General features: G+C 41.3%; 2 protein-coding genes across 3 annotated transcripts in view; one reads left to right on the top strand and one right to left on the bottom strand.

Annotated features, from left to right (window-relative positions):
• Nucleotides 1-16,738, top strand: part of bcap31 (B cell receptor associated protein 31) — a 381,037-nt gene that overhangs the window by 182,999 nt on the left and 181,300 nt on the right. The window lies entirely within an intron of this gene.
• The window catches only part of otud5a (OTU deubiquitinase 5a), a 37,967-nt gene that overhangs the window by 19,427 nt on the left and 1,802 nt on the right, over nt 1-16,738 (bottom strand). Inside the window, exon 2 of one of the 2 annotated variants that reach the window (XM_083976023.1) lies at nt 7,247-7,340. In XM_083976023.1, coding sequence (XP_083832149.1) covers nt 7,247-7,340 — 94 coding nt within the window. The remainder of the gene's footprint in view (nt 1-7,246; nt 7,341-16,738) is intronic. The other variant, XM_083976024.1, reaches the window with a different exon arrangement.

Here is a 16,738-nt window from a genome sequence, read left to right as displayed (position 1 = left end):
ATCCATTAGGGATCATGATGTCACCATTATAGATTTTCTTGGTTCGATTATTGTCAGAGAAATAGTCACAATTACAACACTAGGAATGTGTAAGATCAAATCTAGTCAAAATATAATTACATTACTAATTATATAATTGAGTATCTATTAATATTGGGCCAATTATTAATCCTTCAGAGGAAATGTTTGAAGTATTCAACTCATTAACTGTCATCAAATGTTTCAGTTTTTTTTAATCGTTTGTTTTTCTTACAAATGGCACATTAACATTTAAATTGCTAATAATCCAGTGTTACGTTAGGTTAATTGACATTAAAGGGATAGTTCAACGTTTTGGCAAATTGACCCATTGCCATAATCGCTATAGTCATAGCAGTAGGTTTGTTACCTTTAATTGTCGGTGCAAGCTATTTTTAGAACGGCGGAGCAGAGCCGTGAGCTGCTCAGAGCTACGCTACGGAGTCCCTCATCAAACTCATCAAATACACAATCCAACAACTCCACAACGCTCTGGTGGAGAAGTTGTGACCTGCACATTCACATTATAAGATAATAATAGAACGTTACGAGACAGAGTTGTTTTCGAGGTAAATTCATGCAAAACCGCTGATGCACGTTGCGTTCAGGGACAGTTTTTCAGCAAGCAGTCTCTGTATTTACCTCAAAAACGGCTCAGTTTTGTAATGTTCCATTATTATCTCATAGCGTGGTGAATGTGCAGGTCACAACTTGTACACAAAAGCGTTTTGGGATTTTGTATTTGATGAGTTTGATGAGGGAAACCAAGAAATTCCTTTAGCCTCCGTAGCGTAGCTCCGAGCAGCCTGCTGCTCTGCTCCGCCGTTCTAAAAACAGCTTGCACCAACAATTAAAGGTAACGAACCTACTGCTATGACTATAGAGATTATGGCAATGGGCCAATTTGCCAAAATGTTGAACTATCCCTTTAACTTCAAATATTCACTTCAGAGTTCCTGCTAATGGCCCCATGCTGAGAGGACCTGAGGCCCCTGGTGTCAGGGCCAACGCTGGTTTCATCTGAAGGGTTCCAGGTCACAGTAAACCCGAAGCTTCATTGCTCAAACAGATAAAACCGTATTCTAAAAGAAAAATACCAAAAATATCTGATGAAAATCGGAAAACCAGCGTGACTTTAGTTGTTTTCTTTTTCTTTTTCTGATCCGTTTTCTGTAAATCACGTGGCCCCCAGGGCAGGAAACACGGAGACGGACAGAGGGGCCGCAACCTACACACACACACACACACACACACACACACACACACACACACACACACACACACACACACACACACACACACACACACACACACACACACACACACACACACACACACACACACACACACACACACCTACACCCACACATTCAAACACATTTGAACAAATGTTGTTGTTTAGTGTTGGATGTCCCAAGAGTGTTATCACACCTCACTGTCCACTTTCTGTTTCAGACAGGCAGGTGTGTGTGTGTGTGTGTGTTTGAATGTGTGGACTTGCGTGTTTGAATATGTGCGCGTATGCGTGTGTGTGCGTGTGTCTGTGTGTGTTTGCATTTCTTTGAAACGCAGCAGCGGGTGAAGAAACGGCCTCTGAAAATAGAAGTGAAAAGAATCAGAAGCGAGTTGACAGAAAATGAGAAGTGAGGCCTTCTTCTCCTTCGTCCATCTGTCCGTCCATCGTCTCTGCTCTCTGACACCTGAGCGAGCCGTGGAGTGGACACGGGCCCCGCGGCCTCCACATCACGTCGGCTGTGTTTTCTGAAACTTTTCTTTTTTTATTTTCTATTCAAGTTGCTTTAGTAAACACAACAATGGTCATTTTTTTCTTTTATGCCGTCTCAGTTCCTTCAGTTTTTTTTAATTTATGAATGATTTGGTCTGGTGTTGGAGTGAACCCAGCCTCGACCATCTCTTCCCCAAGTTCAAGATAAGAATTACTCAGGGACATTCACACGACGTGTTCTTTCTTGTGCTGCTTTCTAGTTTTTGTTTTTTTTCTGTTGTTTTTGAGTATTCTAGGCTGTAAAGATGAGGAGGAAGGAGGAGGAGAGCTTCTACAACCTGGAGAGAAAGAATTTGTTGTGTTGTGAGGAAACTAAATGTTTGGTGGAGATTTGGGAATCGACAGAATTTCAAGAAAAGCTAGAAAGCAGAGCAAGAAAGAACAAGTTGTGTGAATTTCCCTTTGGGGGTTAAAGTTTTTTACAATCTGGACCTTATTTCTAGCATAAAATACGATCATTTCCTCACCCAGATAATTTTGGTGTCATTACAAGTCCTTCTGATGAAATGAGCTCCAGCCAAGAGCCGCGTATAATGTGAGTCTACAGGGCAGCAGAATGCAGCCTCTAAATAACACATTATCTGCAGAGAAACTCCTTCATTTCACCAATATTTAGTTATGATGCGCTAGTGCTATTCCCCTCTGAGTCCGGGGTTAGCTGTTATCAACATCCGGGGTCTGTAGGTTGACCTACTGACCTCTGACCTGAATGATGTCATCTCTGAGCGCCGCCCGGCTTGTTGCTACCACTAATGCTACGGTTCGTTTCTGCGTGTTTCTGACTTGTCAGAACAAAATGAGCAGCTGGATGAAGTTCAGCTTCCACAGGCTTCCTCTCCTCAACCTGGACTCACTAAAGCTCTGGCTAGTTGAGATAAAAATGGACCAGAATGCTGAAGTGGAATGATTATTATTAGAATGAGCCGGGCGCTAATTTCGTCGCAACGACTTGTAATGACACCAAAGTTATCTGGGTGAGTAAATGATCGTATTTTAAGGTCCAGATTGTAAAAAATGGTAATTATCCTTTAATAAAATAAAGTAATTATTATCTTTGAACTTGGGGAAGAGATGGTCAAGACTGGGTTGACTCCAACACCAGACCAAATCATTCATTAAAAACTTTTTTTTTTTAAACTGAAGAAGGAACTGAGACAGCAAAAACACAAACATTGTCCACTGTTGTGTTTACTTCTGGTGAGTAATGCAGAGTAACGTCCTCCCACTCTGGTTCCGCTGAACACTAGCTGGTTCACCAGAAAGCACCAAGGTTCTGAGACTCCAGACCAGACCCAGACCCAGACCCAGAACCAGAACCGTGTCTGTCTGAAAGCCCCCCATGAGAACATGGTGATCAGTGACACCTGCACTGAGAGGCTGCACCAGGAAACATGGCTCCTAATCTGCAGTCTGCTCACATGGTTTTTCGGAATGAGCAACAAGGAGGAAAAGAGTTCCTGAAACCAAATCAGATTTTTCTTCTTTGCTAAATTTCTCAAAATGATACGTATCTCTGTGTAACGGCTGATTTCTTCCTGCAGCAAACATTTCTGATAAGGTCAACTGAGCTTGTGCTTCCTCTTCCACGGTTACGCCGAAAACCAATTTCCCTATGGGGACAAATAACCTTCAGCCATTGTTTTATTTAGAAAAATACTTCAGCTATAAACTGCACCACAGTGTGGCTGAAGGCAGTCAAGGTGAAGATCTGAACCGCTCTGTGCAACAGATGAATTTAGACTCATGAAAGTCTGTCTCTGTGAAACAGTCTGGTCTTAACTGACCAGTTCCTCATATCCAGCCTCAGCTGCTAGGATGCTGGGACAACGCTCAGCTCCCAAAGCATGCTGGGTAAACAGCTGTGTTTGGCCCAGTCCTGAGCCTGTTTTTATTTCTAGAAACCAACTAACCAGGTGAAGTCAACATGAAGTCACATGACTGATAAGCAGTTGGACAGTTGTGGGATAAGGTCACCCTGCACCATCACAATCAGATCCTGACCCCAGATCAGTTTTGCTGCTTCCTCTGGCAACAGAAATACCTGACTGCAGCTTCATTAGACTGAGGATCCATCACATTGATCCACCGCAGCCTGAGTGGATCAAACAGCACAACAGTCACACACACAGTCACACACACACACACACACACACACACACACACTTTTCAATTTGCTTCTTTAGTTCAACAAGTGATTAAACAGTTTTAGTTTAGTTTTTATTTGTGAGGAACTGACTAGTTTTTAGATTTAGTTTTTCAGGTTTTAGGAGAAAGCCTCTGTCAGACCTCTGAAGATCAACTTCCACATTTGTGGGATTTTTCCCTTTTAGTTGCATCCCATAATGTTCCCATCAGTCGTCCCATATTGAGCTGTAGCGTTTTCCTCCTGCAGCTTCAGACATCTCTAAGAAAACTACAACTAAGCTGATGTTATCTGACTCTACTTTACTTTAGGTTCAGTTAGTTTTACATTGTTCATTGTAGTTTTTATTTAGTTCTCATTTTTGGAAAAAATTACATTTTTAGTTTTAGTTTAGTTTAGTTTATAGCAGTACAGCGTGCAGTGACATTAATTATTTAAGGAAATAAAAAGATGGCTGCACCAGATTTAGCGAAAACGCTAATTTCCATGTGTAGTCCTTGACATAAAGACAGACATCATAAACAGACTGTAAGTACAAGTTAAAATACACAATTCAGAGTACATTAGTAACAGCAATCATAAAACTAAGGGGTTTTTTTTAAGTAAGGAAAAAACAAAACAAGGACAGTCATCATGATTAAATTACAAAGTGCGATTTCAAGTATGGTAAATACAGGTGCCCATCACCTAAAAAACAGGAGGTCCACACTGTGCATTCAATCTAACACGTTTCCGCTACGGTTTCCTTGTGGAGGTACATTAAATACACAAACCTCACATTTAGAAAATCTACATAAGATGCACAGTAATGTTCAGAGTATTCAAAATAGTATAAATACGTATAACTTCACATAAAGAGCTCATATAGTAGATACAGGTGCCCATCACCTAAAAAGCAGGAGGTACACACTGCATAATGCATTCAGTCTAACAAATTTTGCTATAGTTTCCTAGTTAATTACCTTTAATTGTTGGTCCAAGGTGTTTTTAGAACAGCGGAGCAGAGCCGTGAGCTGCTCAGAGCTATGCTACAGAGGCTCATGGAATTTCTTGGTTTCCCTCATCAAACTCATTAAATACACAATCCAACAACTCCAAAACGCTTTCGTGGACAAGTTGTGACCTGCACATTCACCACACTATGAGATAATAACTTATTATATAGCGTAGCGTAGCTCTGAGCAGCTCGCAGCTCTGCTCCGCCGTTCTAAAAATAGCTTGCACCGACAAATAAAGGTAACGAACCTACTGCTATAGCGATTATGGCAATGGGTCAATTTGCCAAAATGTTGAACTATCCCTTTAACTACAACGAACCTCACAGTTAGAAAATCTACATAAGGTGCATAGTGTTGTTCAGAACCTTGAAAGAGTAGTAGTACGTAAGACTTCACATAAAGTGCTCGTGTTGTTTATTTCAGTTTTAGTTTTAGTTAACTATAACAACCCTGACACACACAGGAGTGGGAGTTTATCATGTTGATGGACTGGAACATCTTATTACACAACAAGAGGAAGACAGGTGTGAGCTTACAGGTGTACACACACAGGCCTGAGGTCAGTGCAGTGACATAACTGCAGCAACACAATAGCTGTTATCTGAAACACAAGCTGGACTCTAGTGAAAGGGCCTGTGTGTGTCCTAAAGGTAGACACAGGAACCCTCATCTTTCACACTGACCCACATTTCCACATACCTTCCCACCACACACCCTGACACAAACACACACACACACACACAAACACAAACACACAGTGCCACCTGCTGTCATTGAGGAGTAACAGCAGCAGTTTCCTGTCGTGGATGAGTTATGTAGGTCATCTCTTGTTCATCATCCTCGTTCACACTCACACAATAAACAGGTTTGACAGGAAACCAGCTGTTTTAAACACATCTGTTCAAAAGTAAATCCTTCTACACACACATGCAGATGTTAGAGAAACTAAAGAGACAAGAAACATCTGTCCAGGTTGTACTAGATGTTACTATAGTCAGAGAGGACATCACAAGCTTGTTTTTGAAGAATTACAACTAAAGTATATGTCCACTCCTGACTAACCAACTAATAATCAACCTCTCCTCATGTTTCTTACGTTGCAGTGTCACATGAACATTGTGTGACCCAGTCCCAGACCCAGTCCCTGACCCAGTCCCTGACCCAGTCCCTGACCCGGTCCCTGATCTGAGCAGCACAGGGTTTCACTTGCCTGTGTATTATGGAAGTGACAAATAACTCTGATCCTGATGACATGTGACAGGCAGGAGCTGTGACCCTGTTCAGCGGCTAAACACTGACACCTGCTGGTGAGCACATGAACTGCACACACACTCCTGAACTGCAGACATGTTAAAGGGATATTTTTCTACATTTTGGCAAATTGTGCCCATTGCCATAATCCTCTATAGTTTTTGCAGTAGCTAGGCTTGTTACCTTTAATTGTCGGTGCAAGCTGTTTTTAGATCGGCGGGGCAGAGACGTGAGCTCTGCACGGCGCGCAGTATTGTCGCCTTTCCCTCATCTAATTCATCAAATACACAATCCAACAGTTCACCACACTATGAGATAATAATGGAACGTTACGAGACAGAGTTGTTTTCGAGGTAAATACGCAGCCGGAACTACATTCCAGACACGGCTGCTTGGCAGAGTGACTTCAAAAGCGAAAGTAGTTCTGAGTATTTGCTTCATGTGTCGTAATGTTACATAATTATACGTTATTATTTCATGGTGTGGTGAATGTGCAGGTCACGCGTTTTGGAGTTGTTGGACTGTGTATTAAGTTTGATGAGGGAAACGTAGAAATACCATGAGCCTCTGCTGTGTTAGCTGAGCAGCTCGTGTCTCTGCCCTGCTGATCTAAAAACAGCTTGCACCAACAATTACGGTAAAGGTTATGATGATGATAGATAGATAATTTATTGTCTGCCCCAAGGGTAGCAGAAATTTGTCTTTGACAGGGCTCATGAGGGCTTTTGAACCTACTGCTAAAACTATAGGGATTATGGCAATGGGCCAATTTGTCAAAATGTTGAACTATCCCTTTAAATGTTTATTCGAGCTGAATAATTCATCTAAATATTATTTCAATCTCAATATGAACGAGTGAAACGTTCAAACAATAGAGGCTGTGGTTTCTTTTTTTAATCAAAGTCAAATGTGTCACAACAACACATCATTACGGATGCAGTGGTGTGGTCACCATCATTCTATGACCATTCACAAAAATATGATTGCAATATGATTTTTTGCATTTTTTGTGTGTGTGTGTGTGTGTGTGTGTGTGTGTGTGACACTCACCCACGGCTCTGAACAGACACGCTCCATCCTCCTTCATCTTCTTGATGACAAAGCCTTTCTTCTCCCCCAGACCTTTTTCAAACCAGTGCTCCTGCTGAACACACACACACACAGGGTCAGCTGACCTGGACAGGTTAAGGCTTTACTACCCACAATTCTTTCTCTCAGTTCCCACAGATGTTAATAGAGCTGATGCTGCACCTCCAAATTATTTTCATTATCAAATTATCTGAACACTCTGTTATAAATCAGCCATTTAAACACCGTCAGCCTGTCAAGAACACAAAGATACAGAGTTCACAATCAAAAGACAAATAAATAACTGTTAGGTGCTTTTAATAGCAAAGTTAATCACTTTAAGCTAAAACACATTTAAAAATGTCTTAAAATGAAATAAATAAATAAGTAATTCAAGTCAGTGTCAGTGAGCCTATCAGCATGCAGCGTACTCAGACCAAAGCCTAATAACACAGATGATTGGCTGTTTGAGAGCAACACCGTCGACTGAGCTTCAAAATAAATCTCAGCAAATATCACTTGCAACACAATCTTTTTCTTAAAATAAACGTCTAATTAAAGTTAATTTAAAATGGTATTGTAACTATATGTGAAGAGACGGTGATACCTACAGCTAAGTTTGGTTACAGCTGCATCTAAAAGTGATATTCAACAAGGTAAAATATAAAAAACAAGCCATCTCTGCTGGAATAATGAAAATAAAAATGTGTTATTTGTAGATGCTCAAACTACAAAGTGCCATGGTCTTTTCACTTTTCACTCTTTTGTCTGATGATAAACAAACTGTTATAAAAAATGTGGTTGAGAAATCAAAGCTGAAGTTAATGTCAGACGTGTTTCTGCTGCTGTAGTTGATGTATGATCTCAATACAATTTTGGTATCACCATTTCTGACTGAAATGTTTGAAATGTAGAAATCCACTTTATAACCATGGGCTTATTCATCAGTGTGTGGATCATAATTGTAATTAAAGATGAGCTTCAGTTTTTATGAAGTGTATTATGAAGCAATAACAGTAACACTATATTCATTTAGTGTGACAGACCCCCCCCCCCACACATCAGTGAATGAACATGAGAGGTCTGGAAACTGATTTGTATAAACATACTGATTGTTATTTATCACACTGTTGTAAAGTCTTGTCCCAGGGATCTGATTGGTCAGTAGTTTGTCTGTTGACAGGTTTTGATCTGATCCTCTAAAGTTCAGCGTCAGTTACCAGAGGGTTCACCCGCTGACTAAAAACGATGGCAGGGTAACCCCAGCAACCCTCAGTCCTGCTTCATAGTGCAGGATTCTGACAGAGTGCAGGCCATAATAATCTCTAAACTAATCAGTTCATTATTGGACACATAAACAAAGTCAGTGTGTCAGTATCAGACTGATATCCAACTCCTATCATTAAATCTACGGTGGTAGTTTTGCACTGGTTCATGTCCAGGGGAGACGCTGAATGACTCCTCTTCACCCCTCATGTCAGAAGAGAAAATAATGATAAATAAATTAAATAAATAAATTATAATAGCAAATATTATATTATTACTCGGGATGCACCAATCAGTATAAGAACTTGAACCAACCCCTGATGGGAACCCTCCAGTAGGGCTGGCCTCCTACGGGTCTGGTGGTGGCCAGCCCTACTGTATGGAAGAACTTATGGGATGGAGAGAGGTAAAAGATTAAAAAAATTGAGAATAGAGGCGGTGCGTGGCGCAGTGGTTAAAGCGGCCGCCCCATGTAGAGGCTACAGTCCTCAACGCAGGCGTCCCCGGTTCGAATCCCACGTCAGGCAGACCTTTCCTGCATGTCATTCCCCCTCTCTCTGCCTCCCCCTTTCCTGTCTATCTCACTATGAGCCATCAAATAAAGGCAAAAAAAAAAAGCCAAAAAATATACCTTAAAAAAAAAAATTGAGAATAAAATAATGGTAATAATAAATAAAATACAAGAGAAAGAATAAAACAAACAAAACAAACCCAAATTTAAAAATAACAGAACTAACGACTAAATGAAACCCCATCAGTCCCCTCCTGCTCCCACTCTGGGGGTCTTGGTCCTCAGGGGCCAGCCGGAGGTCAAAGAGATAATGGATATGTTTCTTTTTTTCTCTCTCTCATCCATCCCTTCACCTCTCTCTCTTTAGTTAATAATCGCTATAGTCATAGCAGTAGGTTCGTTACCTTTAATTGTTGGTGCAAGCTGTTTTTAGAACAGCGGAGCAGAGCCGCGAGCTGCTCAGAGCTACGCTACGGAGGCTCATGGGATTTCTTGGTTTCCCTCATCAAACTCATCAAAATACACAATCCAACAACTCCACAACGCTCTGGTGGACAAGTTGTGACCTGCACATTCACCACGCTATGAGATAATAACAGAACGTTACCAGACAGAGTTGTTTTAGAGGGAAATTCACAACTTGTCCACCAGAGCGTTGTGGAGTTGTTGGATTGTGTATTTGATGAGTTTGATGAGGGAAACCAAGAAATCCCATTAGCCTCCGTAGCGTAGCTCTGAGCAGCTCACGGCTCTGCTCCGCCGTTCTAAAAACAGCTTGCACCAACAATTAACGGTAATGAACCTACTGCTATGACTATAGGGATTATGGCAATGGGCCAGTTTGCCAAAATGTTTAACGACCCCTTTAATACTGACTACTGTATTCTCTCCTGGTCCAAATATCTCACACAAGAAATCAATCACATGTAGACAGACACACACACACACACAAAAGAAAAAATCTCTAAGCCCACTTTTTTTGTTTTGTTCTTTTCTCTCTGTTGGCATACTTTGTGTCTTGTTTGTTCTGTGCTGTTGTTTGTTAATCAGCTATGTTGCCTGTATTATTTGATTGTATCATCATCCTGTACTGCAGCCCTATATAAATAGATTTTTTCAAAACTTAATCAAATGCAAAAACCTAAAGGGTTAGCCAGAAATCGGTTTATATATATGTATATACACACTTTATACTGACATGTTGCTGTTTCTGAGCTGAGATTCTACTGATCCGTGACCACTCGACCCAATGCACATGCAGGTGTGACCTGTCTCCACAACACCACTCAGGCTGAGCGGAACATTAGTTTCTTATGTTGTCAGGACCACACACTACCTCACAGCAGCTTGAGGGTTTCAGTTGTTGGTCAGGCAGAACAGGTGAGTGTGAACTCTGGGATTTGAAGAAAAGGTGTTGGTGTGGATGAAAAGTGAAGCAGATGGTGGAGCTGTGCGAACCTTCCTCACAATAATAAACACTAATATTGGAGGTGATCCTAGCAGAAACACCGGTTTGAGTAGTTTTTTTAAGAAAATAAAAGTCAAAATTCTCAGATTCCAGCTTCTTAAATGTGAATATTTCTGGTTTCTTTGTTCCTTTATGACAATAAACTGAGTCTCTCTTTGGATTGTGGACAAAACAAGACATTTGAGGACGTCATCTGGTGGTTTGAGAAACACTGATTGACATTTTACAAGATTTTTTTACATTTTATTGAATAAACAACTAATCGATCAATCGTTTAAATAATTGACAGATTCATCGATAATGAAAATAACCGTTATTTGCAGCCCTAAACGCATGACGTCTGTCCGACTACCTATTTCTCCGACCATATATTTCTTTATCTTTGCGTCCATTAGTCCGACCTCCCATTTCTCCGATTTAAGTAACCCTAACCCTAAACCTAACCCTAACACTGTAGAATAACTCAGATTAACGTGTAGTCGGAGAAATGAGCGGTCAGACTTTTGGTCGGACTGACGTATGCTCCCCGTTAAGTCAGGCACTGGCTCTGACCCAGCCCTGTACCAGTTTGGTGGAAACGGGGTATCTGTCACTCAGCTGGTCTGGGAACCAACACTGGTGTTTTATCTCCTGGGCTGGGGCCAACAAGTCTGTTTTTTCTCAGGAAGCTTCAAAGTGAATCAAGTGAGCTGAGGTATCTGAGCAGTACACCCCATCCCACTGTAGTACACACAGTGACTCATTTACTCTACATAACTAATGTATAGAAACGCCAGGAAATCTGATCCTGTACTGACTTATTATTCTACTCTGGCCTCGTGCTCAGTTCCTTATTTTTATTTAACTGTTTTTTCAAGGTTCAAGGTTCAGTTAAAGGGATAGTTCACCCAAAATTGAAATTTGAAACTCATTATCTCCTCCCCCTCATGTGGACTAAGGGCTGGGAGAAGTTTCAGAGTCCTCCGTGGCTTCTCTGAGTTACAGGGGGTCTCGGCGTAGCAGTGCATGTCCATATAACGGTTGCAAATGGATACCAACTGTCTCCGTGACAAAAAGACACACCAAAAAACATCCAAATACCTCCATGCTGCTCGTATGTAATGTCCGTCTTGTATTGAAGCCCCAAAATGCTAAATTGTCCCGAAAAAAATTGAATAAGTCTATATTTCTAGCTTGTTTGTAGCTGGAAGCTTCTCAAAGCTCCTCTTCCCGGTTCGTCATATTTGGACGAACTGGGAAGAGAACAGACCCTGGTTCGTCCAAATTTGACGAACCGGGAAGAGAAGCTTCCGCTATAAACAAGCTTGAAAAATATAGTTATTTAATTTTTTTCGGGACAATTTCGCATTTCAGGGCTTCAATACAAGACGGACATTACATACGAGCAGCATGGAGGTATTTGGATGTTTTTTGGTGTGTCTTTTTGTTACGAAGACAGTTGGTATCCATTTGTAACCGTTATGCACTGCTACGCCGAGACCCCCTGTAACTCAGAGAAGCCACGGAGGACTCTGAAACTTCTCCCAGCCCTTAGTCCACATGAGGGGGAGTACATAATGAGTGAAATTTCAATTTTGGGTGAACTATCCCTTTAACCATCATCAGCATGCTTACACATGAAACCACATTTGTACTCAGGACCAGCAGAGTACAATAACAGTAAGCCTTATAATTCCTATGTATAATTAAAATAAACTAATAAGCACATAATGAATACTGAAGAAAACAGAGCACAGCAGCACATTAGCAGCATAGCAGTAATGAACTTCAACATGGCATCGAGGTCAGAGGTCAGAGTTTTTTTCCCTTTAATTTGATTTTATTTCAATCCCACTTTCTTTGTGTTTGTGCTTTTATCGTCCACGTGCCACCGTCTGCTCCCTCTGAATCCTCTGTCACATCTTTCCTTTACTTTTCATCTTCTTCCTCCTGCAGTTTAATAGCAACAACTCCATCAGCTCCATCAGCAGCACACAGAGGAGGAAACTAGACTTCACTTGGTTACAATGTGATGTCTGATGTAACTTCTTCAACAGTTTGTCTACTCTGTATCATTCTGTCTTTTACTTTCACTTCACAGGAACAGGTCATCATCACATCATGTCTCTAACGGCACCGACCAAGTACTGACTGAGTGTAATGACACAGTTATGAATATGACGGAGCACAGGAACTTCAGAGGAACTTCCAGAAACCAGAGAAGATAACTCAGTTTCTGAAACCAGGATATGATATTTACATGTGTAAACTCACAGCACTAAGAAACCGGATCACAACCATCTTACAAGATTTGACTTCAGTTTCATCAGAGGAAAATATGTGACGGCAGCTTCCACACACACAACCATGGTCAAACTGTGAAAATGTCATCTATTGCTCCTCAAAGCCCAAAGTAACGTCCAAAACCAACCACACGCGTCTAATATGAGACTCCAACTAATGACTGTTTCACGTAAAGATAACCTTGCCAATTATTTTCTAGCATGTCTCGTGTTTTTATCTATAAAATGTTATTAAAAGGTAATAACTTCACATTGTTTTTTTCCCTCTAAGCAAGTCAACGATCAAAACTAATCAATTTACTGTTAACTGACATGTGGATTCACCAGTGGGACTGTGGGACTCTGGTTACTGATGCAGAAGAGTAACAAGTTTACACAACGCCTGAGAATGGAGTCTACTGGAAAATATTACCTCTAAAAATTCATCAATAATCAGTAAAGTTTTCATTTCAAATTGATTATCAAGCATAAAAACCTTAAAAATGTCGAGTTATAATATTTTTAGATACATTATTTTAATTCTTAACATTTTCCTGATTACATTAGTGATCGGTCCAGAAATATATGTTTTCCAATCTCCCTTCAATCTGCACCCATTCATTGCTGTCCAGATAAAGAGCACAAACACACACAGACCACAGAAGACACAACACACCACTAGGGCTGAACGATTTTAGGAAAAGATCTAATTGCGATTTTTCTGGCAGATTTTTCGATTTCGATTTGTTTCACGATTTTCTTCAAATCATGTTTCAGTGCAATATACATAATGTACAGTAACATTAACAGATACATCATTCCATTCAAAATAAATGCCATTACTCTAATGCAAGAATGAAAACTAAAGTTAAGCATTGATTAGAAAATTATTTATTAAGAAACATGCACAAGTTAAAGACACTACTCTTTCATTTGTGGCTCAGCAGCACACAAATATTTCCTTTTATAGCATTAAACAAAAAAATTCAAACAAAGCAAAAATAGTGAACACAGAAACTCTTAAAGGCTGGTACAAGTCAGGGTGAGGTGCATAACAAATAAAATCTCCAAAGGGCTAAAACAATGCTACTTGCTTCCCTGACGCCTCTATATCTTTACAGATTTTTGGTTAAGAAAACCAGCATGTCAACTTTGGACGGTTTAAGACATGAACGTTGGCATGTCACAACATTGCCACTTGCACTGAACAGTCTCTCCGATGGTGAACTGGTAGCAGGTAAAATAGGAATTTACGAGCCAGTTTGCTCAGCCATGGAAAGTTCACATTGTGCAGTCTCCACCAGGCCAGTGGATCTTCCTCTCCATCAATGGTAGGAGTCATCAGGTAGCTGTCCAGTTCAGCTTTAATGGCATCCTCCAACTGTGTAGTGGAAGCTCGAGGGACAGCCTTACCCTTGAAGAAGCTGCCCAGTGACCGCTTTCCCTTCACTGTGGTGGATGGCTCTGCCTGTGCTGCATCATGAGGCTTGGGATCTGTGGTGCTGACACGAGCTCTCTTTTCCTGCAAAACACAGAGATAAGAGCTGTCAAAAGTTTTGTAGTCTGGTGTGATTTAGAGTGATTGGGCATTCTATTTAAACCTTAAAAATGTCAGTGTAATAAAAATATCACTTGTATAGATGTGGCATTTTGTATTACCAAACTACACAGAGCAAGTTACCTTTCGTGCCACCTGTTCCATTTCCGTCTTCACTCTCTCTTTGATGTCTGGGACATTTTCTGCACTGATGTAGTCAGTCTTGAATCTAGGATCGAGGAAGGAAGTAATGTCCAGTAGCTCCTGTGTGGCTGGGTCACTGTATTTATCTTCAATGTAGCCAAGCGCTCTTGACTTGATCTCCTTGGTAAGATCTGTGTCCTCATCATTTTCAGCCAGGGTTGATGTTCTCAGGAGATGGAGAACTGGCTTCAGGTATGACACACTTACATAGGCTTCACCGGACAGGGCATCTGTAAACTCCTGAAGTGGACCAAGGGCATTGTTCATTGATTCAAGGACATCTATGTCCTGCCAAGTGGGGACCAGGTGACGTGTCTTCTTGTCTTCAGACAGAACCTGAGACAACGCCTTGCTCTGCTCCAACATCCTCCCAATCATTTTTTGCCTTGAGCCCCATCTTGTTGGACACTCAGTTATCAGTGAGTGCTCGGGTAAATTTAATTCTTGCTGTGCCTTTTTCAGTGCCGTCTTCTTTTTCCAGCTATGAGAGAAGACACCAACTATCTGTTTGCACAGTCCGGTGGCCCTTTTAACTCTTGCATCATCTTTAACAGCATTTTCTGGACAATAAAGAAGAACATAGACAGTTAATTAGAATTAAAATGTAAGGATGATAATGGTGAACTTTGCAGGCAGATTTTCTAGCAAGAGAATAAAGTAAATCCAATAAAGCCATATTACAAACAGTAAGAAAATCAATGATCAAAAGCACATAACAGTATCCATCATCTACCATTGATGATGAATGATCTGTTCCCACAATATTAATTATACAAACTAGATATTTGTAAGGGCTTTCAAGAAAAACATTAAGAGAAAAACTGTACTAGACATAGGCACACATGAATAAGTGAATGAATAAATAAAACACACACTTAAAACACTTTTTACACTTACCAATTGCAAGATGCAATCTGTGTCCAAAACACTGAAGTCTGGTCCACTGATTAAGTTGCATAGCTTTGATGACGTTTGCCGCATTGTCGGTTGTGATGCACGTCTGCTCCTCTTCGTTCAGACCCCAGCTTGACAGACACTCTCGCAATCCCACGGCAATATTCTCTCCGGTGTGGTCAGTGGGAAAGTACGCTGTTTGCAGGCAGCGACTTTTCAACTCAAAGTTGTCATTTACAAAATGCACAGTCAGGCTGAGATAGGGCTCGGTTGTTCTGCTTGACCACATATCAGTAGTTGTAGCATAACATTCAACGTTTTTCAGCTCTGTTACCACCTTTTCTTTACACTCCGCGTAGAGCTGTGGGATGGCAACCTGGTTGAAGTAGGTCCGGGAGGGAATCGCGTATCTTCTGTCGAGCGTGCGGAGGAGATTTTTAAATCCGTCTTTGGTGACAGTGTTAACAGACACCATGTCCTTGCCAATGTAGTGTGTTATGGCCGTCGTTATCTTCCGGTGTCTTCGGCTGCTCTTGTCATAAGGAGTTACACTGGCAAAAGATGCTGTAATTGTAGTCTGTTTGCTACTATGGGCTTGAGCATCAGCGCCGCTTGACTTTTCACCGGACTTTTTCTTCATACACTCGTCGTGTAGATTGCCGTGGTGGTTCTTCAAGTGCCGAAATAGATTGGTAGTATTTCCACTCGATGTGGCCACTTTACCGCGACATGTTTTACACAACACCTGAGACTGCTGGACGTCTGTGGCGTCGAACCCGAAATAGTCCCAAATCACTGACGTGCTGCTTCTCTTGGAGATTAAATCCCCGAGGTCGGCGTCTGCCCCGGCTGCAGCCATTTCTGAAATTAACGAGCAGGTGGTGCAGGTTTCACTGATTGGTTAGCCTGACCTGTCCACGAGCAGCATGCCGCTTCTGATTGGTGAGCTTGGCAGGATGGCACGGAGACGGCATGCATGTGTGAAATAGTCGAAAACAGATCCTAGGTCAGTCAGGAGCACTGAAAAAAATCGCAGCTTTGACGATCAAGTGATCGCGCTGTTTGAAATCGCGATTTCGATCAGAAAACGATAAATCGTTCAGCCCTACACACCACACAGTGAGACTGTGGCGTTTCAGTCGTTCAGTTTATGGTTGTTTGGAAACGTCCTGGTCAGCACAGGTGTCCATGTCTCTGTGGACATTATCATCTGCACCTGGATAGGACAGAGACCTCTGCTCTGTCAGGGCCACGGGCCAAAGAGAAAACACGACTGTGTTTAAACGCTGTGTCGGCAGTCAGTCTGACCCAGAGTCAGTTCTAGTAGAGGAAC

This window comes from Trachurus trachurus (genome assembly GCF_905171665.1).
Source record: "Trachurus trachurus genome assembly, chromosome: 7".
In the NCBI taxonomy this organism is placed as follows: Eukaryota; Metazoa; Chordata; class Actinopteri; order Carangiformes; family Carangidae; genus Trachurus; species Trachurus trachurus.
This window is presented reverse-complemented; position numbering and strand designations above follow the sequence as displayed.